This window comes from Pleurodeles waltl, chromosome 6, assembly GCF_031143425.1.
Source record: "Pleurodeles waltl isolate 20211129_DDA chromosome 6, aPleWal1.hap1.20221129, whole genome shotgun sequence".
Taxonomy (NCBI): Eukaryota; Metazoa; Chordata; class Amphibia; order Caudata; family Salamandridae; genus Pleurodeles; species Pleurodeles waltl.
This window is the reverse complement of record NC_090445.1, coordinates 1640834813-1640858550: the sequence shown is the minus strand read 5'-3', so window position 1 is coordinate 1640858550 and position 23738 is coordinate 1640834813. Positions and strand designations below refer to the sequence as shown.

At 42.6% G+C, this 23738-nt stretch overlaps 2 protein-coding genes across 4 annotated transcripts in view; both read right to left on the bottom strand.

The window, feature by feature from the left end:
• RABGAP1 (RAB GTPase activating protein 1) overlaps positions 1-23738 on the bottom strand; it is an 885283-nt gene that overhangs the window by 497428 nt on the left and 364117 nt on the right. The gene's annotated exons all lie outside the window — the stretch shown is intronic.
• GPR21 (G protein-coupled receptor 21) lies at positions 1087-5973 on the bottom strand. Its single transcript, XM_069241546.1, has one exon. The coding sequence runs from the start codon at positions 4799-4801 to the stop codon at positions 3749-3751; it is 1053 nt and encodes a 350-aa protein (XP_069097647.1). The 5' UTR covers positions 4802-5973; the 3' UTR covers positions 1087-3748.

Here is a 23738-nt window from a genome sequence, read left to right as displayed (position 1 = left end):
TGTTAATTGTGGCAAGAGCAAGTGGTTTATAAAACTCAGAGATTAGTTGTGAATCCCAAATAGAACCCTATTTCTGCCGATTGTACTTGCTAAGCAATATTGGTTAGCAGGTATTGCTACATGAGATCAGATTACCATTCTGATTTGCTAGCGGAACATTACCATAGACTTCAGAATTGTGGCAAGTTGATCCGTTATTAGTAAGGTCTTAAAAGAAAGTGAATGTTTCAAAGTTGTTTAAAAATGCACTTGTTGGCAAACCTCTCAACGTAAATCTTAGATATGCTGACAGTATGGTAACTTATAGATGGGGAGTGTACAACATTAATATAAGGACATGCCCCTTATCATTTATTACATTTCATTTCATTTTTTTTTTTTATATATACTAGCTTGATCTTTATCACTTCCGAGTATTCAGTAGCGGGTCACCTGTCCAAGTTGCAAAACAGCTTTTTTCATTAGTACAGAACATTGGAGATAATCGTAAAGGGAAATATCCAAGAAAACGTGCAAGATTCTAACATTCTCATAGTTGCAAGACAGCTAGTTAATCATTAAACACAGATTCCTTCCCAGGTTGTTTCCAATCTTGGACTGATAAGTAACAACTTTTCAGGTGTTATCTATTATATGTTATGCACTGTAAATATATTTTTTATTATAGCACTTGGCTGTGTACAAAATATTGTTCAATTACAACAAACACAGGAAAGAGGTCACACTAAGACTCCTCTCCAAAAAAAAAAACAGACCCAACAACAGATAAATAAAAAGCATTTAAACGTTACATTCACAATGATCCTTCCTTGAAATGTCTATGGGTTTAATAAAACAAAAGGCTGTGGCATAAAAAGAGCAGGATTTTCATTATGGTCTCCCTTTTAAAAGGCAGTGGCTTATAGAGACTGCAGTAATGACCAATGTTGTTGTGTTACAACATCACTTTGATACAATTATTAATCTGCTAAAATGTTAATTACGGTTTGAATATCAGTTTAATATGAACATACAGGAATTCGATTCCATATTTGAAGTACTCCAAATCAGCCCAAAACACAACGCAAAACAAAGGGAGTTGCACAATGCATTTATTATTCATAGCATAGAATAGCCTGTAACAGCATGTCCACTGACTGAATGTAAGGCCACACTGATCTAGCAGACCTATTATCTCTAAGATGGGGGCACTGAAAGTAAGTTAAAGAGCTACAAATAGCACTAAGATTCTAACTGACTTGCTTCTTCCTGCACTCTTACCCCTGTGACCAAACCATAAATTAGCAAAAGATTAGATAGAAAATATTCCAGAGAACAAATTACAACAATTATACAGTGGAGCTCTATGACAAAATAGTTGTGTCAATGAACAATTTAGTAGAAAAATTATGTTGACAAATGCAAGTTAATATCACAAAATAAAATGGACTGAAAAGTTTCCACACTCCAACACTCACCCAGAGATCTGGGTTTAATCCATAGTTATTTTGCTTGCCACGTCACCCCAGTTCGGACCCCTCTATATGCAAATCAGTCTTGACCCTGCTCAGCACTCCGTCCATTATCCTTTTGTGTTGTTAAAGTTGCTCTAAGTGGGAAAGGTATGCCCAGACGTGGGTTCCGTGCTCACTGCACCACTGGATTTAAGGTTGCCTGGCTGATGAAGGGCGATACCCTGAAACCGGTCCCAGGATGCTTGTTTCCGGTCCAGGGAGGACCTGGTCTAGCAGTTCAGGCTAAACTGTTCCCATGAGGAACAGGATCAAGACTAATTTGCATATGGTTGGATCTAAACTGAACAAAAGAACGATGGATTAAAAATGCAAGTTAAACTGAATTGGAGTTGAAAAATGTGTGTTGAAACTTCGTCAATGATATGTACGGATGCTAACTTTTATTTCATGTGGGGTTATTTTATGAATTTATTAAGACATTTTATGAAATGGTGTGACTGGTATATAAAAAAAAAAAAAGCAGCTTGCTTAAGTCAGCCAACATTTCATTCAATACTGCATTCCAAACACACTCTAAAGTATTTTTTTTTTTATATAAAATGTGCATCTAGACTTGATTCTATTTTCCGGATACAACAAATAAATAAACGGAGTAGATGTTTTATTCTAAGGCCTAAGGTAATTGTATTAATGCAAAATGCTACAGTAAGAAAGTAATTGCATGTTTCCAAGGAATAAACATTTCTACAGAATAACATCATGCAGAGCATGAAATGAGGTGGCTCACACATCTTTCTGCTAAGTTTAGATTCAACATGGATTTAGTCAAATTGTTTTAAACACCCTAAAAAAACCACATCTTGACTGGAAAAACAATATTCATCAAATATTGTGAACATTGGTTTCTATGGCTCAATGCTATACATCAATTGACCAAGTAATCAACCTAAAAAGTGTTGAGTAAACTTCACCATCGACTTGCCAGCAAGTAACACTCTGAATTTACATTTAGGCTACACTGGTGAGAGTAAATGAAGTACAATAAACAATGATTTTAATAAGCTCCCGTGTGACTCTGATGGAACCATGTGACAAACTATACAAGCAGCACTACACAGTATAAAATCACATTCAATACACGGCTTAAGTGATGGGTAGGCTGAAGGAGGGCAAGACTCACATTCCCATTCACTTCATCAACGGAAAGCACGTTAATCTTCTCCAAAACACGTCATACTGGTGACAGTATTTAACCTTATTAACACTACCGCCCTTATTTTGTTTTGGTTGCTAAACCTAACAGTGCGTGCGCTACAGCTGGACGGTACTGCTGGATTTAGATCCTGGCTTAAAAGAAGGTGAATAGGCAGAAGTAACAAGTCTACTACTGGTGAATTCTGAAAGTTTATTTCCATTCTTCATTGCTAGTCTTTGGCTTGTGGTTATCACTGACTGAATCAGGAAGATCTCTGCCAATTCAGAGAGCGTAAATCACCAGTAATGGTAAAAATATGCTGTTTGTACTTCTCAGCTAACTTACCACGCTTTTTTATCCTCATTTTAGGCAGATATAAACAAAAAATGCCTACGTAGGCACTGTAATAAATAAAAGCATAGTCTCTAAGAATCTGACAACTATGCTTTATTAATTAGCTAGTGTGGCATCACTCTGAATTCTACAAATGGATAAAATTTCATTACATCCTATTTCATGGGTTTAACTCTCCCACCACCTTCACTGCATCACCATTTCATCAGCGAAGACTAGGGGATATTTTATCCTATGTTGAAGCAACCCATACTTTGGCCAGCATGTGTGTTTCTATTACAAAGAGTAGCATTTTGAACAGCATTCTTCCCCACTGATGGCTCACTGTAAATTGTTCTCTGGATCTAGAGGTCTTTCCGGAACGATCAGAGTCAAAAAACATGTTGGCCCGTTAAATTATGGTGTTAATACAAGCTAAACAAATCCTTTGGTATACACAAAATCTTTGTAGAGGCCCTTAGTACTAGAAAACACCAACACTGATTCATGTGTAACTTAAAAATATTTTTTGCTCATGTCTGCCTGTGACAGCATTCTGCCATAGCAAGCACTACAGACCGGTATCAAAACATGTACCTATTCAACTTCTCATGTCTTCTTGTAGAATCATGAGTCTGGATTACTACTTTTGATGGTTTGTCCTTATACAGCATCACCCCTACTCCACGCAGTGTCATACAGAATGATTTGTAAAGAAGGATATTATTTCTTTGCCCACTAATGTGAAGTAAGGCATGCTCTCCAGTTAGATGCTGTGGGCATCAGCTGGTCTTTTGGTGGCATGAACTGAAGGATCCTTGCACTCTGCCCGTCTTGGGCAGGATGCACAGATTACCCCAGACAGTCGCTTGAGTCCTTTCTGAAAGACGCTGTTAGACAGGCTGTAGATAACACAGTTACAGAAGCTGTTGCTTATGGCCAGCCAGGTGGTCACAAATGAAGCAACATGATTGCTGTAAGCACCTGAGCTCTCGAGCAAAAAGTATATTATGTAGGGCAACCACAAAATATAAAAAACACTGGTGATGCGAAACAAGACCATGGCATAACGTTTGTCTGGGCTTGGTTGGCTCTCAGTGGAATCACCATCCTGGGAACTAAATCGCACACGTCTCTCATTGATCTCTCTTGTGTGCTGCTGGCAGATGCGGAAAATGTTGAAGTAAGTGAAGCAGACGACAGAAGCAGCCGGTGCGTACAGCATCACCACGATGAAGGATGTGAAATAGGCATTTGTGTCCCAAGAGTTTGCGCACCATTGGAATACGTCTCCGTGATACCCAGGCTTTCCCCAGCCAAAGAAAGAGGGCAGGAAGACCAGGCAGGAGTAGGCCCAGATGAGAAGAATACAGGCCCTGAGCCTGCAGGCAGTCACCAACGTGTTGTAAGTCAGAGGTTTTGTGATGGCCAGATATCGATCCACACTGATAAAAGCCAAGGAGGTCATGGACACGCTCTTGAGAACAGATACCACAAATCCAAAGACCTTGCACAGGACCATCTCGGGTAGGACAGTAAGGTGGTGAAGAAGGGAGAAGGAAGGTAGCAAGCAGCTGACGCCCACCAGAAGGTCGGCGTAAGCCATTGTTTGGATGAAATAGCTAGTGGTATGATGATTCAGCAGAGGGGCACAATGAAATACAAAAATGACTATTAAGTTCCCGGAAATGATCAGAACTGTCAGAAAAAGGATGATGACTGCTTCCAAGATGCAAAAATGAATTGTCTCGAAATAGGTGATTCCCAGGAGGCAGAAAGGATGGCTGCTGTTGTCCCCATGCCAGGAGGAAGAGTTCATTTTGGGAAGGCTGCTTACTGGGGGTTCTACATTTTAACTCGTGCTGCAGCCAGGTCCTCTTCTAACCTCGAGCCTGCTGCACAGAGAGGCATGGACAAAGCATCTAATATCATGGGAGCCTATCACCGATGTTTCGCTCTGAGCTCTCAATGACTCTCCCCTCTAATGCAGAGCACACTGGGCTGGGTTCTCCCTGCGGCTGTCACCACCAGGCAGGTGCAGAGCAACTAGAGTTCCTACAGGGCTCCTGCCCCTCCACCAAGGTCAGAATGAAGTCGTGCCATTCTGTGCTGCAGGCTCCAAGCTCCTTGGCGTCCACCATTTCAGGATCCAGATTCCATGCACCCCATCCCAACAGATTTGCATATCTCTGAACTCCTTGGTACTCCCCTCCAGATATGAATGCAGGGCCAGCGTCTCTGCATCTCGTCTCAAGAGGTGTGCACCTGCACACACAGTAGTCTTAGCAGTTCATCCTCGCAGCTGATGCCCAGCCGGTCCGTACACAGGCTCCGGGCCCCCTGCAGTTCATCCCTTGGAAGGGAAACACAAGCTACAGGCGTCCTGCTGCTCTGTCCTAACGACACAAGTCCCTATCGGTGCGGAGCTGCTCAGGCTCCTTGTTACTCCCCCGTGCAGTGCAGAAGCCGCCCTGACAGACACATGGCGCCCCTTATTTTAAGGCGGTCCTGCTTCCTTGGCCGGTGCAGAGGCGACGTGCCTGCAGTCCGCATCTCTTGGCAGGGACACCCGCGGCCTCTTGGCTCACTGGCCCTTCCCTCACGCTGAGGTACACGGGATTTCGGTGCGCCAGTCTCCTGCGGCTCGGACTCCCTTCGGTCCGGCCCGAGACCCTCCCGGACGAAGGTTAGGGCAGCACAAACCTAACTCCGGCTTCGAGCAGTCCCCGCCTCCTGCTGGTACAGTGGTAGTAAGTTCCCGCCGCCGGTAGACGCTCCCTGCAGAGGTTACCTGCTGAAGGACGCCGGCGGCAGCTCCCGTGCCCCGTTCTCCGGTGGGAACAGCGCCCCCCTGCACACAGCCGCCTTCCCTCCGGCCGGCTCGCGAGAAGCACTCTCGGCCCCCTTGGCTCTCAGCGGCCCCTGCGCATCGTCCTCTGCAGTGCGAATCTCCTTCTGTCCTGACCCAGCGTCTGCACCCGCTCCTCCCGGCCGCCGCCGCCGCACCGGCGCAGCAGGATGCTGTGCCCGGCAGCGCAGACCATGTCACGGCCAACTTCTCCCTCTTCATGGGCGGGTGGCGCGACGCAGGACTCTTACCACAGCCGTGTCAGCAAGCAGTGCTGGTCAGTCCGGAGTGTCTCAGGCCAAGCGGAGCCCAGTTCTCCGAAGTTTATGCATTTCACCCATAAAACTGAGAAAAAAAAAGGGCGAATGTGTTTTACAGGATCTGGTCAATGATTACACCACTGTGACAAACGTTCTGCTTGCACGTAGATCTAAACACATCTCTAGGTATTTATTAAGGCCTTTACAAACGTAAATAATATATTTCACTATCATTTTGCCGAAATAATCTAATAAAACGACACTAAAGTAGCCTATTAAGAAATGACAGAAAGATATCTCTCATTTCACGACACTGTTTGAAAATGTTGTGCTCAAAGCTTACTTAGATACAGTTATACATATTCCAGATTGGAGAAGATCGAGGACAGTCGATACCCATCCTCTAACGCATGGCAGCAGTTTCGGAGAGCCTACCTGTTCTCTGTATTCTGCACGCCACGGCAATCGGAGCTGTGATGCTAAAACTGGAATCCCTGCAGCAACAACTATTGGCAAGGCCAATAGGTTGCGCCTACACAAAATCTATTGGCTTTGTCAATGTTTTTACACGCTGTATAGCAGCACGAGCTGTGTGCAACATGGCTTAAAGAATATAAATAAAAGCACTGGGATAAGGCCAGAACTGACCCGGTCATAGCGGTATTTTTTTTTTTTTTTAAACTTTAAGCTATATATGTAAAAATGATAAAGAACACTGTGCCACATAATTTGCCTTTTCAGGAGGAAACCTCAAGCCACTCACCTTGAGCCTGGTGTAGAGTGCTAGTGTAATTTGAGAAGTGTGGGCAGGAGCTAACAGGGGGGGTATGAAAGGCTGCACAAAGAGCAGCGCAAGTCGCACAGCACACTTCTGGTGCCTGGTAGTGCCTGCAGCCTCTCAGAGCCAGCAGTAACCTGCAAGAAGAGCCCTTACCCTCCCCACTGACCTGTGGTGGAAGACCTGACCCTGCCCGGCCTATCAGATAACAGCGGTCTTCGGGAACCAGAGAGAGGAAGCGCACAGGAGGGAGTGCGCCACCCAAAGCCAGGCCAGAATACAAAGTGGTCGTGCTGGGCTCAGTCAGAGTTGGGAAGTCAGCGCTGACCATCCAGTCTGGCTGTAAATGGATGCTCTAAATGTGTGCAGCCAAGGGAAAATGAGTAAAGGTAAACAAACACTGTGCAGCCTTAACTTAAAAAGTTCCACCGACCAAAGCTGTTGAGAATGAGTACTTGGGCGATGGGATACTGATAAGAGAAACACACAAGGGAATCGAGCATTGGTAAATGCAGAAACTATGCTACAGCCAATAGAAACAGAGGAAAAGTAAATGGCAAGCCCAGGAACCAATGAAAAGCAAGGGTGGGATTTAAGACCCTTTTAAGATTTATATTGAGTACAATAGATTTCACAAGTACAGTGCAAGCGCTGTGCAGGCAACACCTAAAAGTGAACCCTATAGGGGCAGCTGGAGAGAGGGAGCCCCTTTCTAGCAGCAACTCCCTCCTGCTCCACTGCACAGGAATGCTTTTCTATCCAGAACTATACCTCAAGGGGGATTCTTCAACACTGGCGAGCCATGGAAGCTTATTAAGCACATATCCATGCCTGCAGTATGGTCCTTTATTTCAATTTGTTAAGATATTTAAGGAAAATTAAGTCAGGTAATGTAGAGGTACAATACACAAAGTAACATCTTAAATTTTACCCATAACAGCACATGCAGTGTCACTTGCGACAATCTTTTGTTTCTTTAAAAAAAAAAAAAAAAAACTCTACAAAGAGGCTTAGAGCCCTCCCATTATTACCGTTGTTTGGATACATCATCACTCATTTTCTTGCTGGTCTGCAAGTCTGATTTCACTTTTTTTTTTGCATGCTTGTCCTGTGATAGAGCATGGACCAAGTACTAATTGATGTCTTTCTAGGTGTCCTTTCACTGGTCGTGCTGGGCTTGAAAAACTTTTTTTTTTTTTTTTTTTAGTTACCTTGTAGTACTAGAGAAGAATGCATGTATTTGTAGGACATACACACAAACATACACATGTTGTAAAGTGTACACATTATAAATGCAATTATACTTCAGAGGAAATCGGTTTTGCATGCTGGGTGTTCAAAGATGTGAATCAGAGGAAAACATTGGACTCAAATTAAAATGTACCCCAACAACAGTAAACTCCCCCCAATGAACAATAAACAGAATATTCACAAGTGCACGAGCAGTGTCTTTCAAATCACCTTTTCTGGTCTGAGATACACAGCTGCATTAATGCAAACACCTTAACCGAGCTAGTACCTAACGCCTATTTTGTAAACACAGAGCTACACTGTTTCTAACAGAAATGAAGTGGTCTTAGAGTTAGAATCCATATATAGTTTAAGCTGAGCTGCAGTAAACTGGAAGCTTCTTCCTACAGCATGGAAGCGAGTAACTCAAACTTTGCTGCTTTCCTTGATATCTTCACATCCAACACCTATGTAATGGTTAATATGTCAGACAAATCTATCCATGAGTGGAGTATGGAGACTAATTTATCATTCATTCTACTTCCATGTAGGACTTCTTGCAAGATTGTCTTTCTTAATTTCCCTTCCAGCTTTTATCAGAAATATGCACAATCCTGTTTTTACTTCTGTTTGAGCTGGTTAGAATTTTAGGTTGTAGCCTTATTGGAATGACAATCCCCAGAGCGATCCTTCAAGCATGAACCCAAGGAAGTGGGGGCAAAAACAAAGCTGTAACAGCGATCATTTTAGGACTTGTGGACTCAGGCCCTCATTACAACTTCGGGGTCTTTTTGCAAGAGTGCCAAAGCCGCTGCCAACAACAGACCGCCAGTGTTGGCGGTCTGAAGGCGGCCATATCTAGAGTTGCTTTGGATTTCCACCAGTTTAGGGGTGGAAATCCGACCCTGTCAGCCTGGCTGACAGAGGAAAATAGGTGGTACCGCCGCCATGCCAACAAGACTGCCCGCCGTATTTCAATGCGTAATACGGTGTGGCGGTGTCCTGTATGGCGATGCTGGCAGTGGCAGATGCCAGGACCCATCCTGGACGACCATCTTGCTGAAACAGGGAAGTAGGCGGTCCGAAAGGGGGGTTGAGGTGTTGGGTACCTGTGTGGTTTGTGTATTTATGTGTAACCAAATGTATATATATATATGTGTGTGTGTGTGTGTGTGTGTGTGTGTAGGGGTGTGTGTAGGGGTGTGTGTAGGGGTGTGTGTGTGTGTGTAGGGGTGTGTGTAGGGGTGTGTGTGTGTGTAGGGGTGTGTGTAGGGGTGTGTGTAGGGGTGTGTGTAGGGGTGTGTGTAGGGGTGTGTGTAGGGGTGTGTGTAGGGGTGTGTGGAGGGGTGTGTGGAGGGGTGTGTGGAGGGGTGTGTGGAGGGGTGTGTGGAGGGGTGTGTGGAGGGGTGTGTGGAGGGGTGTGTGGAGGGGTGTGTGGAGGGGTGTGTGTGTGGAGGGGTGTGTGTGTGGAGGGGTGTGTGTGTGTGTGTGGAGGGGTGTGTGTGTGTGTGGAGGGGTGTGTGTGTGTGTGGAGGGGTGTGACAGTCCAAATGGAACCCTAGGGGGGTATTTCGGGGTGTGAGTGTGTTTGTGTGCAGCGGGGTGGGGATATCTGAGTGCATGTATGTGTGTGAATGGGGGTGTCTGTGTGCAAGAGTGCAGATGAGGGTGTGTGTGTGCGCGCAAGAGTGCAGATTAAGTGTGTGTCAAAGCGTGTGCGTATAGGGGTGGGAGTGTGAATTTTTGCGGAGGAGGAGTACATATGTGTGAGTGCGAGTGGGGATGTGTGTATGTCAGAGTGAGAGCGGGTGGGGGTGTTTGTATGGATGTGTGCGGTTGGGGGGGTGTCTGCATGTGTGTGGACGTGTAGGGGTGTGTGTGCCGGCGAGAGGAATGGGGGATTCCTGTTGCCAGGTGCATTACCGCCAGGGTTTTCGTGGAGGGGCAACCGCTTCGAAAAGCCTGGGGGTTTGAGGTCTCTTAATACGGTCAGTGGCCTTAGGCCTGCCACGAGCCCGGAGGAACTCACCACCGGCCACGGCGGTCTGACCAGACAGACTGACAGTGTTGGGGCTTCAGCCAAACCACACAACTCGTAATGAGACAGTCTTTACCACTGGGACCGCAGCAGTTAGACCGCCATCGTGAGTTTGGTGGTCTCATTGGGATACAGCATTTTTTTTTTTTTGGGGGGGGGGGGGTTAAAGAGCAACTCTCCCATCAGCTTGTTTTAGGTACTGAAGACCCCATTCCCCAAGACTGCATTGCATTTAATGGGGAGAGGAGCATGTGCCCCCCCCCACCCACCCTAAGCCTTTTTAAGTTTCTTGGTGACCACGTCCACTGGGGCTGATTTTTTTAAATTTTTTTTTTAAGTAAGGGGGGAGCGGCCCCCTTCTCTACCCTCATGGAGACCCCGTAGACCCCATCACCCTCTGTAGAAAGGAAAACAAAAAACCTTTGACTGTCTCCAATGCAGATACTATACATGATGGCACCATGCATGTAATGTGCACATTATTTTCTATGTATGACCAACCTAATTTGAAATTTTGGATGATAAAGAATGTGCGGATTTGCTGTAATGTATATAATAACATGTTTTATGTGATACATTCAACTGCACTACTGAAGTTTGAGCACTGTAAATAACGAATGTACCCAAAATATTAGTACTATGGTTACTAATGGCAAGATGGAGGGCTGGCTGTATTTTCAAGTAGTAGAAACACAGGGTGTTATGGGCAAGCTGTTAACTCGCTGAGATTTCAGGCAAACTTAACTGGTATAAAAAGAGAAAAGAAAATGCAACTAATTCTCCCTACTCAAATCTGAATCATATACAAACGCTAATACGATTACAGGAAGTGCTATTGTTTGATGGAGTCTGGGTGCCACTGACTCCGTGTGTGACAACTCATTGGGTTGACCATTTAAAATGAAGGCTGCTTTCCAGCTAACTTCTTTCTTAATGCCTACACACCTGCCACTCTGCTGGAATACTGAAGGAGAAAGAAGTTAAGCGGAGTCCCTTATCTCCCATGTGTTTGAAGTCAATCGATGTCTACGTCGGCCTGACAACCCTCCTCCACCCTGCCCCATCACTCATTGGCTGTGAAAGTCCGAGTATTCTTCCAGACCTCAGATGGCTGACCTTGTTCACTTTGGGACCAGGAGGCCAGACTTCTACATCTGGCTTCCCCACCGTTCACATGCGAGTGATCTTGGGCAAGACTTGTCTCGGTTCAACTACTTCCTATTTAAGTTCGTTATAAATAGCAAAGCGGGCTCTTCACATCATTAGAACTCGCCTCCAACAGTTTCTGCATTCATACTGTAAGGATTTAAAACTCTGGTTTATTAACACTGCAGCGTTAAACCCAGTTATAAAACGAAACAGTAAAAAAATGTAGCATACACTTCCACAACACATTGATGTTATCTAGGAAGGGCACGTTTATTGGGTGGCTACCATAGTATTAGAACTACATAGTGTAAATGCGTGCTTTACTGTGGGACCCACATTATGAAACCTGTGTGAAACTGCTATATGGTTTTCAAACACTGCCTGCAAGGTAAATGCATCTTGATGGCCGTTCTTTTGGATCACAGATTAATACAATTTAGCGTCACTACATGCTTTCTTAAATTGCTAGCACTAAGAGATAAGAATATTTTGTTTGAAACCATCAGAGCCTAGCACTGTATATTTGCTCTGAACCTAGACTTGCCTAACACTCTGTAGTTAAGGATGCTTTAGCCATCTAGGTAGCACAATGAGTTGAAGAAATTATGTGGTCTCGCACTGGACCACGTGTTCGAATCCAGGCAAGCCGGAGTCAGACTTCCCTCCTGTTATGGCCAGTTAATGAAGTACTGCTGAGGGAGTGGTAATATTAATACCGGTTATCTGTAGCGGTTTTTAAGGGCAGAACTGCGGCATAAAACCCTATATTAAAAAGTATAGCTACAATTACACTTCTAGCAGAGGTAATGCAATACGAAAAAAATAGAGTTATACCCGCGAATAATTTAAAACAATAGAATTAACTGAAATGTTTTATTCAGAAGTTTATGTATTTATTTAGTTTGCTTCAATTCATGTGTTTCACATTGTGCCTGTGAGCTCTAAACAGAGGTCGGTGACAGCATTGTGCATACTCACTGATAAAGATTGTGTAAAACCGTCACAAGGGACTTTCAACCCAATTAGGCGACTTTCCATAGAGAATAACCAAATGTAACAAACCTTCACACATATAAAAATAAACAAGCATTGGCAAAGCCAATATATCTGGCACATGCAAGAATTACTGGTTTTGACAATCTTTATTTAGCCATGTCCTGTGGCAGCATGGCTAAAAATTAATTGAAGAAAAACCCCTATGACATGGTCAGCACCAATGTGCATAGCTCTAGTTATTCTTCACTTTCAGCCATGTGGCATAGTAGATAAGCTATTGTACTAATATAGCTAAACCACACAATGCCAATACCTCTTGCATGAGCAAGACCTACTCGTTTTTCCAATGCTTTTTCAAGCACAGCTCAGATGACCAGTTCGTGTGGAATTACTGCCACTCCTGTTAAGGACAAGTGTATATCTCAGATCTAGGTCTTCAAAAAACAAAACATGGTTGAAAAAGTCACCCCAAACAAGTACTAAATCAATGAAGGGTTCAATTCAACCACCCAAAACACATTCAGACTATGGTTAATGACATGCCAGAACAACACCCAAGATTTGAGTATAGATGAATTACAAAAATATTGCCCTTCCAGGCAGTAACTAGGACTTAGCCACAAACTTCCAATATAGCACATTAAACAGAGTACCTCTCATACATCCAAAGCATTCAGCGTGAACATTTTCTCTGGTTGATACCAACAATATAAAATAAAATGAATAGAATAGATTAGATACATCCAGCACAACTATAAAGCTACGGCATCCTAGCAGTTATCGCAATGGCTGCAACAGCAGTTCCCACCATTATATGCCACTCTAATATCCAACAGATCTACTTAAATACACCAGAATTGGTCAAAATAGGGAATATTTTAGGCTGCTACAGTACCCAGCAGCACACACCAACCCTCCATCAACTGAGCAATGGGCCTGTAACGACTTAGAGGACGTGTAAATAAAAGGCAAACCCTATCAATCTCAATCCACCAAAATCATGCCTAAGAAGCCTTCTAATGAAGGAAAAGGCAAGTACACAAGATTCACAACATACCAGAAGCCGAATCAGCCTTTAGTCTGCTATGGTAACCCCAGAACCATGTGGCCAGTCATTGTGAATGCCCATAAAATAGGAAAAAAATATCAAGCAGACTAAGCACTAAAGTGTGGTTTTGAGCAGGTGACACTGGAATTTGACAGTCTAGTAAGTCTCAAACTTGTCAGGAAGTAAACTAGGGTATTTTCCAACAACAATGACAATTTGACCTACAAACACATTCTTAGGTCTTGCTGTCCGCAGGCAAAAGCCTCTTCTGGACCATACCAAAAAGTTACATAAGACATAGCTCCCCATTGGTTTCTTCTGGTTAGCTATGTCCATTTTATTTACTTGCTTCTTATTTAATGGTTTGATTTCCCCTTCTTGTGTTTGTCCCTCCTCTGAACCATTGTTTATTTGCCATCCTTTTGACAGGCTGACTTGGCACAGTTCTGCTGCTCGCATTTTGGTAGCTACTTTTTTTCTTCCCTTCAATACTCCTTGAGAGTGCATATGTTTCCTTGCTCTCGCATGCAGCTTTGCTCCACCAAAGACCCCTCCACGTGCTCATGGTGCTACCCTTTCGCACCCCTCTAACTCATTAATTACTTTTCTGACCCTTCCTCAACACTGTTTCCCTTTCCCCACCACACACATCCCAACCAAATCATAAGTTTCTACCCGAATATTCAGCAACTTTTTTTTTTTTTAAATTATTTTTTATTATTATGTTTCTTTTTGTCGGTGTTGGGCCCAGCAGCTGCCATTTGTTGCGTTCCACACTCCAGTACTAAAAGTGCTTTCTTGCTACTACAAGTATATTTTTTATTCACAAAGCAAATGGTGTCCGCCATCATGGCTCAGAAAATAAACAACTCGCTCATGTCATTCCCTAATTATGCACATTCCTCGTAAAGCATGTATGCACATACATCCTCGCACATGCCTAGGGAATGACCGGGCTGCCAGAAGTGGTTGTGATCTACCACCGCAGCCGCTCTCCCTTTTTTTTCCAGGAACGACAAAAAGCACACTGCTTTTTACAGAGGATGCACAGCATCAGCGAAAATCTATGGCAAAGTCAATATATCACAGAGAGGAGATCTGTTTGCTTTGGCACAGCTTGTAAAATAATGTAATGACTGAATGGAAACTATAGTCATCCAGTAAGCATGGTCTGTGTTGGTGGGACATGCAGGTGAATTATAACTAGAGGAAGGTTCAAAACATTGGTTTGTTTGACTGAATACGAAATCTGGGATTCATCTGATAAAAGCCACAGCCCTGTATTTTAGGATGGGTCAACATTTTAATAGCCACGGCCAACCACTAGCTATTCAAAAAGTATAGTAGAACAATGTGCATGCATTCATTTACTTATCGGTTAGTCGTTCCCACTGACTGTTTGCTGGAGGAATCATCATGGCTTCAAGAGGGTTTTCTTAGTACCCCATAAGCTTGACCAACTTGGTAACTCAAGCGAAGCTTCCAAAGTTCACCAATAATCACGTGATGTAATTCAAGCATTTACTACTCAACTTCAAAGTGTTGCTATGAAAGTAATAATATTAATACTGTATGCTTGCATTCACGTATTTCCAGCACAGAAGTATACACTCCCTTCGGTTATTTATTAGGGTGAATGTCAATCTACCCTTTACATCAGGTAGAGTGGAATGAACTTTGGGTGCATTCTGATAATTTACCACATGAATTGGGAGTACTTTACTAATAAATGGTCCTATTTCAAAATATATCTGTTTCTATTCTTTTCAGGCTGACTGATTCGTCGCTGTGTCCTGTATTTAGTTTTATCTTTGTAAGACGTGTGTAATTTATCTTTCATGCAGTGAAATAATTGGTGGGGCAGTGGGGACCGCTTCTGCAAATATTCTCGGTAGGTTTTGGGTAGGTGTGGCAATACCAAGACATTTAAAATGTTCTTAATTTTATACATTACCTAATTCAGTTATGAAAGGCTAACTAAAAGTAAATTTGACATTTGTCCCACCCAAACAAGTGGTTCACATGTAGGCATGCGGTACCAACACAACATTTTCACAATCAGCGAATACAGCCAGATAAGACAACCTTGAGACCAAGAAAATAAAGGTGCGACCGAACCTCTCCAAACACCAATGTTGTTGCTGTATACACCTACTTTTCATTGTGATCTGGAATGCGGTTCAGAAATCTTACTTCGAAACCGATTTTAAAATAATGTATTTAAAGCAAGGCAGAAGTGGTGCGTTTTTCCATGTGAGCCAAAACAAGAGTTATTTTACGGCCTACTGGTGGATGTGATGAATAGTGGCTGATAAAAAAACTTAAAAGCACACAAGGGCACTCGGCGGAGGTTCAACAGGACAGTCTGTCCCAGGTCTGTAGTATGAAACTTACATCTCGTTATTTATTGACATAAAACAGTGCCTTTTAAATCTAAAAGCTCACAAGGCTAAACAGATCGTCAAGCGATGCCGGCATCTTACTAAATTTTATTGTCCATCTGTGTGTCAACATAACTATATTCTGTTCCCTCAACACACTGGAAATAAACAGCTGATTTTACTTTTTAAAATTTGGAAAATTTATGTTTACCTCATGAGATCCGCCCCCATTTCACCGTAAAAATAATATATGCTATGCTCTTCTGAATAGCTGTGCAAAAGCATTTATGTAGGTAGAATTGGGCGACTAGATTTACAATCTTATCTTTTTACAGTTCCCCTTACACATTACGAACGTTATTTCCTGCTGTGTCATGTCAAGAATAGATCAAATTGTCAATGATTGATCATTTCCAGGCAACTTAGTGGCTATTTGATCCATCTTGAGTTCTAGACATACACCACAATTTCAGTTTTTACTTATGCGTTAAATTAGTTTAGGGCTTATAAACATATAATTGTCTACACTTCAACAGGGGAGAGTGGTGGGAGGGGAACTGTTAGGCTGATGGTTGCTATGGAGGAGTAAACATACAACCACATATGAACACTGGAACTTCTCTTACAAACTACAATATTTCAGCATCCATATTCATCGATCCTCACCATCCATCCATCCATCCATTCAGGCTAGGATCTATCCATCCTTTAAGCAAACCTATAGCAAAGAGAAGTCAAGTCTAATTTCATCAACATATCAGATGGGGCTAGTTCATGGTAAAATGAAGTTGAGTGCACTGTCGTGCCCTGCCAATTTTTCAATCACAGAGAAAGGTCTCTGTAACAATTCATTAACCACTGTTCTTAATGTACCCCAATCAACAAATTCTAATAATTAATGTATAAGTTACATAAAAATAAGCATCTTTTGCAACACAAAATAAGGAAAAAAATGATTGGCAAAATAACCCAATACAAACCGAACAATTTGCTGAATTATGCCACGTTCCTCCTACAGGGGAAGCAGTGATGAATCGGAATCTATATAAATGTTTAATGAATATAAGGTAACTCACATTGCAGCTTGCAAATGTCAAGAACTGGGATTACTCTGGCCAAAGCAGCAGTAGTAGTGTTGCTTCAATCTTTCATGAACATTTTTTTAGCAGAAGCACAGCAAGTTATTAGAGACCATGACCAATATTGATATAATGAATTTGCACTAATACCAATAGTTGACTATCAACTGTAAAACGTGCGGTTCAAAAAAAATCTGCAAATTTAAATCTCTTTGGATTTTGTCCATCGTTCAATGGATTAAGAATATTTTTGAACAAGATGAAAGGACAAAATTATCATAAATTGAAAGGAAGGTCTTGAACAAATAATCACGTTCAGTAGAAGGTGGTTTACCTATTGACATTGTCTAGAGTTTCCCACTTTGCTTGCAAATTTGGGTGCTATAAAGACCATCTTAAGTGTGAGGCGTCTTGGTGGATAAGAATGCTATGGTGTAAAGTGGTCAGCCAATGGAGAAGCTAACACCAGGTTCAAGTTCCAGGGCATCAGTATCGAGGGAATGGAAGAATACATTTGCCAAACCTTAAATAATTGAGTAGCCTGAGGTAACAGGTGAAATTGGCAACTTGTGTGGTAGCCACTAAAAAAGCAGAAATTGTCACAAAGAAGCCCTCTCTACCTTGCCATGTTGAAGCGTTCTCTGGAATTAGCAAGAGTGAACCACAAAAGGTTTCCAAAATCTGCTTCAAGAGAAATTATCTTTATCAGCATACAGTAATTTGCAATCATCATCCATCTTGATATAAACAGCCTTTGTGGACGTTTTTGCAGTCAAGAGATTATCTGCCAAATCGTCAGGAACAGCTTATGACTTCAGTTTTCTCCTCTGAACCAAGGCTGAAGGTCGACAGCACTCAGGTTGTTTGGTAGCCATTTTAGTTATAGCTTCATACACGTTATTTTAGCAAACTAGGCCTGCCACTGTGCACTTTAACCTAGACATATTTTATTCAGCTTTGTTTTATTATGTTAATAGTAGCAACATTTGCGGTCTTGTTTTATTTTCTCTATCTAGCTGTTCTTTGCTTAGGCCAGCAATGCATTATTAAACAATGTTTTCAAAAAAATGAGGCAAAACCCAATAACCTTTGGACCTGGGTACATAAACATTAGTAGTAATATATGGTCAAAGAAGGGGGAAGTATACCTAGACTTCCACAGTAAAATTAATTTCTCAAGGAAGGAACTACATTTATTTCATCCAGTAACCTTGGATTAATTTATATTTTCTTTTCTTTATCAAATCAATTACTACAATCTTTTAATCTGATCACAGACTTCTTATGATTATTATAAAATTCTAGGTGCTCCTAAACATACAAAATATTTATTGTGGATGGATGTTAAATTATATAGTGACTTCAGGACTCCTGGATTGAAAGAGCCTTTGGAAGCTCACGATTTATTGTTTTTAACCACATATTTTGTATATATTTTATATAACACTGACACTTTTTTCACAATATTCACTTTCACTGTGTTTGTATGTTTAGGAGCACCTAGGATTTTATAATAATCTAGGTAATCTTCCCCCTTTTTTTTGACCATATATTACTTCTAGGGTTCTTAAAAAAGACATTTCTTTCACCCTGTGCTTCTCAAAGCTGCAGTAAGATGGGTTGCGGGCAAACGTGGTATGCTTTGTCTCTTATGTTCACAGAAACATACACACTCTTACGTGGGGTTCCTTTCTTGGAACATCAGCTGTTTCATTATAAAAACACTACTTTGACGCAAGTACGTTTAGAGGGACATTCCACCTAGATGACCTCAACTGTATGCTGATTGCTTCGCTGCAGCTGCTTATGTAGACTACAGGCCTCTTGCTCAGGTATGAGGGATGGTGTCTTCCCAGAGGAACCTGAAGGGCAGAATTAGAGCTTAACATGCTGTGCTGTAACACAGCCCAGGTAGGAGCTATTTTAACGATTCTAGTGACAATACGGTAACGTTATTTTTATGTTTCACTATTCTTGTCACAATTTTAATCCTGTCATGCTTCATCGTCCTAGTTATTGCAGTACACGCTTTATTATCTAAGATGCAGTTACTTTAATAAAACCTTATTGAACTCTATTCTGCCTCGGATTGTCCTTGTATATGTGAGACTAATGTAACTGAGAGAAACCGACTAGATCTGAGTGACCACAATTTCCCTGAGGAGTCAATTGTGTCATGCGCCTGGTTGCCCAATCAACCCTGCTCTTGGGTGGAGTCGAGGCACTGCTAGTCCGCCAGAGTAAAAACCGAGATTAGGCAGACAGGTGTCACCTGTAGTGGGTTCAGATTCAGTCCCCCACAGTGCAAGTGATTCTGCCGCCCAAACCCAGTAGTCTCATTAGAATAATGAGAGCCTACGTGACCTGGCACCACCAGCGTTTGGTCAGGCTCTAATTTTCGAGTCCACTTGAGTATCTCTGTCTCACTACATGCAAAGACACCTCAGTACTATATACGGAGACGTCCGTGGATTTGGGGATTTTCCTCCTCAGCTAAGTAGGGAGTACCTAACTAATGCTGTAGGTTGTTCAAGCTTGAACTCTAAAAGGATAATCCCCGTTTGGTGTGCTTTTCTCTGAAAAAACTCACCGTTCATTATGACGAACCCACAACAGGTAGCAACTGCAGTCAATATGCGACCAACCCTTACTGCACATTTATCCGCACACAGCCTAACGACCCGGGGGTCCAGTTAACATTTGTTGTTGAGGCTCATCCAGCCTACAGAACATACATTTTTCATTCTTGAGTCACATTTCCATCAGCTGATGGAAACACAAATATATTTGATCACTATATACCTGCAAATATACCTGCACAGTACAGAGCACTAGCATATCTAGGAATACCTCTATCTTATGAAGAATATAATAATTGGCTTGATAGCGCCCTACCTATTACAGTTCTACATGTTAGGTTAGGTCGTCTAAGCAATGATGGTCCTACCTGGCCTTTATTGGCCACATATACACCTCACCCTGCTGCAGCAAACTTAACGGTAGCTGAAGTCCGTCACTTATATGCTGAGATTTCGGCAATATACAGACAATTAGTACAGTTTGTAATGCAGACATTTAATACAAACCCAGCACATGCTGCCCAGGCGCAACCACATGCAGTAGCACTAGGCATTAATCCTGCGACTGTACATTTGATCATGTGTAAAGTACCCCCCAAATGAGAAGAGATTCAGTTTGGCTAGCTCAAAAAATAAATGCACTGGAAGCAGTATTTCCCCATACGGGACCTCAGGATAAGCACAGAATTTTAACTAAGTGCTTGCCATTTGGGATGGTTCCCACAGTAGATAACTGCAATACTTGGGGCACGGTATTTGCCACGCTCTATACTACTGCACACAGTACATCAACAGTTGCCAATTTACTGGAAGTGTTGAAACAAATTCAAGATGAATTCAGGGCTGCCCCGGCCCTGGACTTGGGGATGCAACTCATGGGCAATTTCGCCACTGTATCTTCAATGATATTAAATAACCTTACAAGGGAAGCAGTTGCACTAGCAGTGCGCATGCGGCTACGGGATGTTCCTCCACAGGATCAGGAACATGAGCTGCTAAAGATTATCGCAGACCTCTACCCTTGTATTGGTCGAGATAGTCTGGGGGCCAGACCTACAAAACCACAATTTCAGGGTAAATCTAATAAAGATTCAACCAAGCAAGCTCCTAAGGGTTCTAAGAAACACTGGGATAAAAATAATCTCATAAATAGAGATAATATAAAAATACCTAACATCTCAATATACTGATACATGCCAATCTCGTTCCTTTCAGGAATCACCAGAAAAACACAGTGAGAGGTGGGCGGTAGGAGCAAAGAACTGAGTACGTGAAACCGAGACAGGAATCACAATGCTCTACAGACGTGAAAAAAAAAAAAAAGAAAAAGAGAAACTTCCCCAACAAAAATCTCAATTTAAAAAGGAAAAAAGTGGCAGCAGTTGCAGTTTGTCATGCCACTCAAGAAGAGGGCTCTATTGAAGAACAAGAAGTGGGCATTAGCGCTATTAGACAGGGCAAAAGAGGTCACTAGATCGCCAGAATCTTCGAGAGCATCTGGAGGTGAAAGCAACTGATGACTTCTTACAAGTTGAAACTGCAGACATGCAGGTCTCCACACCTGATAGGGTGTATAAAGTAATGTTACAGTTAGGAGACATTGAACGCACAATAGATGCTATCTTTTGGGACTGCGTCTTAAATGTATATGATATTCTACTAACCGAACGGGATTGGCCACCTGAAGTTTTCCGTACTTGCCCATATGGGGAAGATGTTATCAAAACGTCTTTCTCATCCCTTGTTCATGATGAGCTTGCAGAATCCTACGCCATCGATTGGGCATTGGCGGAGGCACCTGCGTTATATCGCAACCACGTAGGGTGGGATAAAGATTCTCCCTATCATGTAATTCCAATAAAAAATAAACCTCAACCGCAACCCCAGTATCCAATAAAACATGATGTTAAAGCACCCGTGAGGGAAATCCTCACACAATTGGAGTACCAGGGCGTAATCGAACCCTGCGTCTCACCAATGAATAATCCCCTATTCCCAGTAGCTAAACCAGACCATGCGTACATAATAGTCTTAGACTACAGGCATTTGAACAGTCCTACACGCACATATGCTATACAAAACTCACAGTACAGCACTTATGAACAACAGTGCACAAAAAATACAAAACACTGGATATTTCCAATGTTTTTTTTCGACCAAAATATGAAGCGCCTGAGAGAAGAGACCTAAAGTTTCAGCACACTGGGCTCCCACAAAATTTCTGTCATTTACCCCAGGGGTACAAGAACAGTCCAGGACTGTTCGCGGCTCATGTGACTTCAATATTGCACCACATTGACTCTGAAGCATTGTCCTATGTAGATGATATCTATCTCATGGATGATGAATTACTGAAGCAACTAAGACGGGAAGCCTGCGCTGTTGTAGGATTTGCCGAATTCGGCTATAAATTCAATTAAAAACAAAACAAAAATAGCCTTCCTTAGTGTCCTGTTTCTGGGATACGGATTATCAAGTGAAGGAAAGAGCCTAGCGCCACAATTCTTAGTAAAACGTGCACAGTTACAACCTCCAAATACCATTAAAAAACTCCAATCTCTATTGGGTTTCCTAAATTTTGACAGGATTTATATTCCAGATTACGCATCACGCATAAAACCCTTATATGACTTAATAAGTCCCAACTTTTCCAGTACATTTTGGACAGTCGAACACACACATTCTCAGAGCTTTGCAAAAAGACATGCTTGCAGCACAACACTTACACACAAGGGGCAATAAAAAAACATCGTCATCAGAGTAATTGCTGGTGCCATTGCTTTCACCTATGTAACTTTCAATGAGGGAGAGAGTCCCGATCGCATACAAATCTCATTTGTATTCAGGAGCAAAACAACGCTTTGCCCTCACTGGAAAAATTCTCACTGCTGATCAGATGGCTGCCATTAAAGAAAGACCACTGGCCCAGGGGAAACATATTGTTGTAACTCCAATTCCAGCCCTTGAGGCGGTTACCAAAGCCAGCGTTCCTAACGCTAAAGCATTACATCCACGTTGGATTCAATGGGCAACGTTCTCTGACAGCCACTGATGTTGAATACATTTTTGACCCAAAGTTACTAACTCAAGAATTCTTGCAATATGAACTAGAATACCCGGTTCTGGCAAACACATTGCCTATCGATCAGTATCAAAGTCATGTACACCGATGGCTATGCACTATGTGCAATAGGCACAAAGCATTAATACTTTGCTGCTTGCGCAGTCGTAAGTGGCTCTATGGAGGGTAATAAGTTTTGTCCACAACATACATTCACGCAAACCCTAGGGGATTGCACAGCACAACTAGCAGAGCTAAAGACTCTGGTGATGGCACTGGAACGTACGGATCCTGCACAGCTAACAGTGATTGTCTGATTCGTACTATTGTGTCCAGTCCTTCAATGAATACTTGCACTGATGGTGCCAGAATGGGTTCAGCAATTCTAAAGGTAACACCATCAAACACAGACTTCTGTAGGAAAAAGTAGCGGATCTGAAAGAAACGCTACCAAATGTCCATGCTGTACATATACTTGGACACCAGCGCGTTGGAATACACATTGCTGGAAATACACTGGCTGATGAAGCAGCCAAATCAGCAGTAGCTACAGCTTCTCTTGTTGCAGTAACTCGTTCTGGAATGAAACCGGACGATGACATATGGGCTGCCGTGAAAGCCAAGGCTGAAGGCATGCCCTATCCAAAAGCATTTCCCGCTAGATAGTCCAACCGAATAGGAGGCTTCCTTGACTCAGAAGTAAAAATACCAGGCGTGGGAGTTTGAGTAATTCCCAATAAACATATAAGATGAGAGTTGATTAAAGCAGAGCATGAGGGGGGATGCATCTGCCCATTCTGGTGCGGCAGCTACAATATCATTATTGCAAGCACGTTATTGATGGCCAGGTCTATATAAGCAGACCAAGCAGTATGTCCTTTGTTGTGACATCTGCCAACAAAGGAAGGGTTCCACCGTCAAATGCCCACCGAAAGACACCCCTCCTAATTTCCAACACACCTTTACAATGTGTGTACTTGGACCATTGCAGTCCCCTAACACCGGACAGTGCATACAAATACATCTTAGTGGCTGTTGACTCTTGCTCCAGATTTCTATGGGTGTTGCCACAACGCTCGGCTGACACTCGGACCATGGCCCTGCTTTTGCCTCAAGGGCATTCAGGGATGCCATGGGTTTGTTAGAGGTCCAACTCCATTACTCGTCTCCATTTCATCCAGAGGGAAAAAATGTCATGGAGTGACGAAACAGTGATTTAAATCAGTCCTTAACAGGCAGTGTTAGGTATGAGTCATAGTTGGCTTAATCACCTGCATGGAGTCCAGAAAGCACTTAATATTCTGCCTAG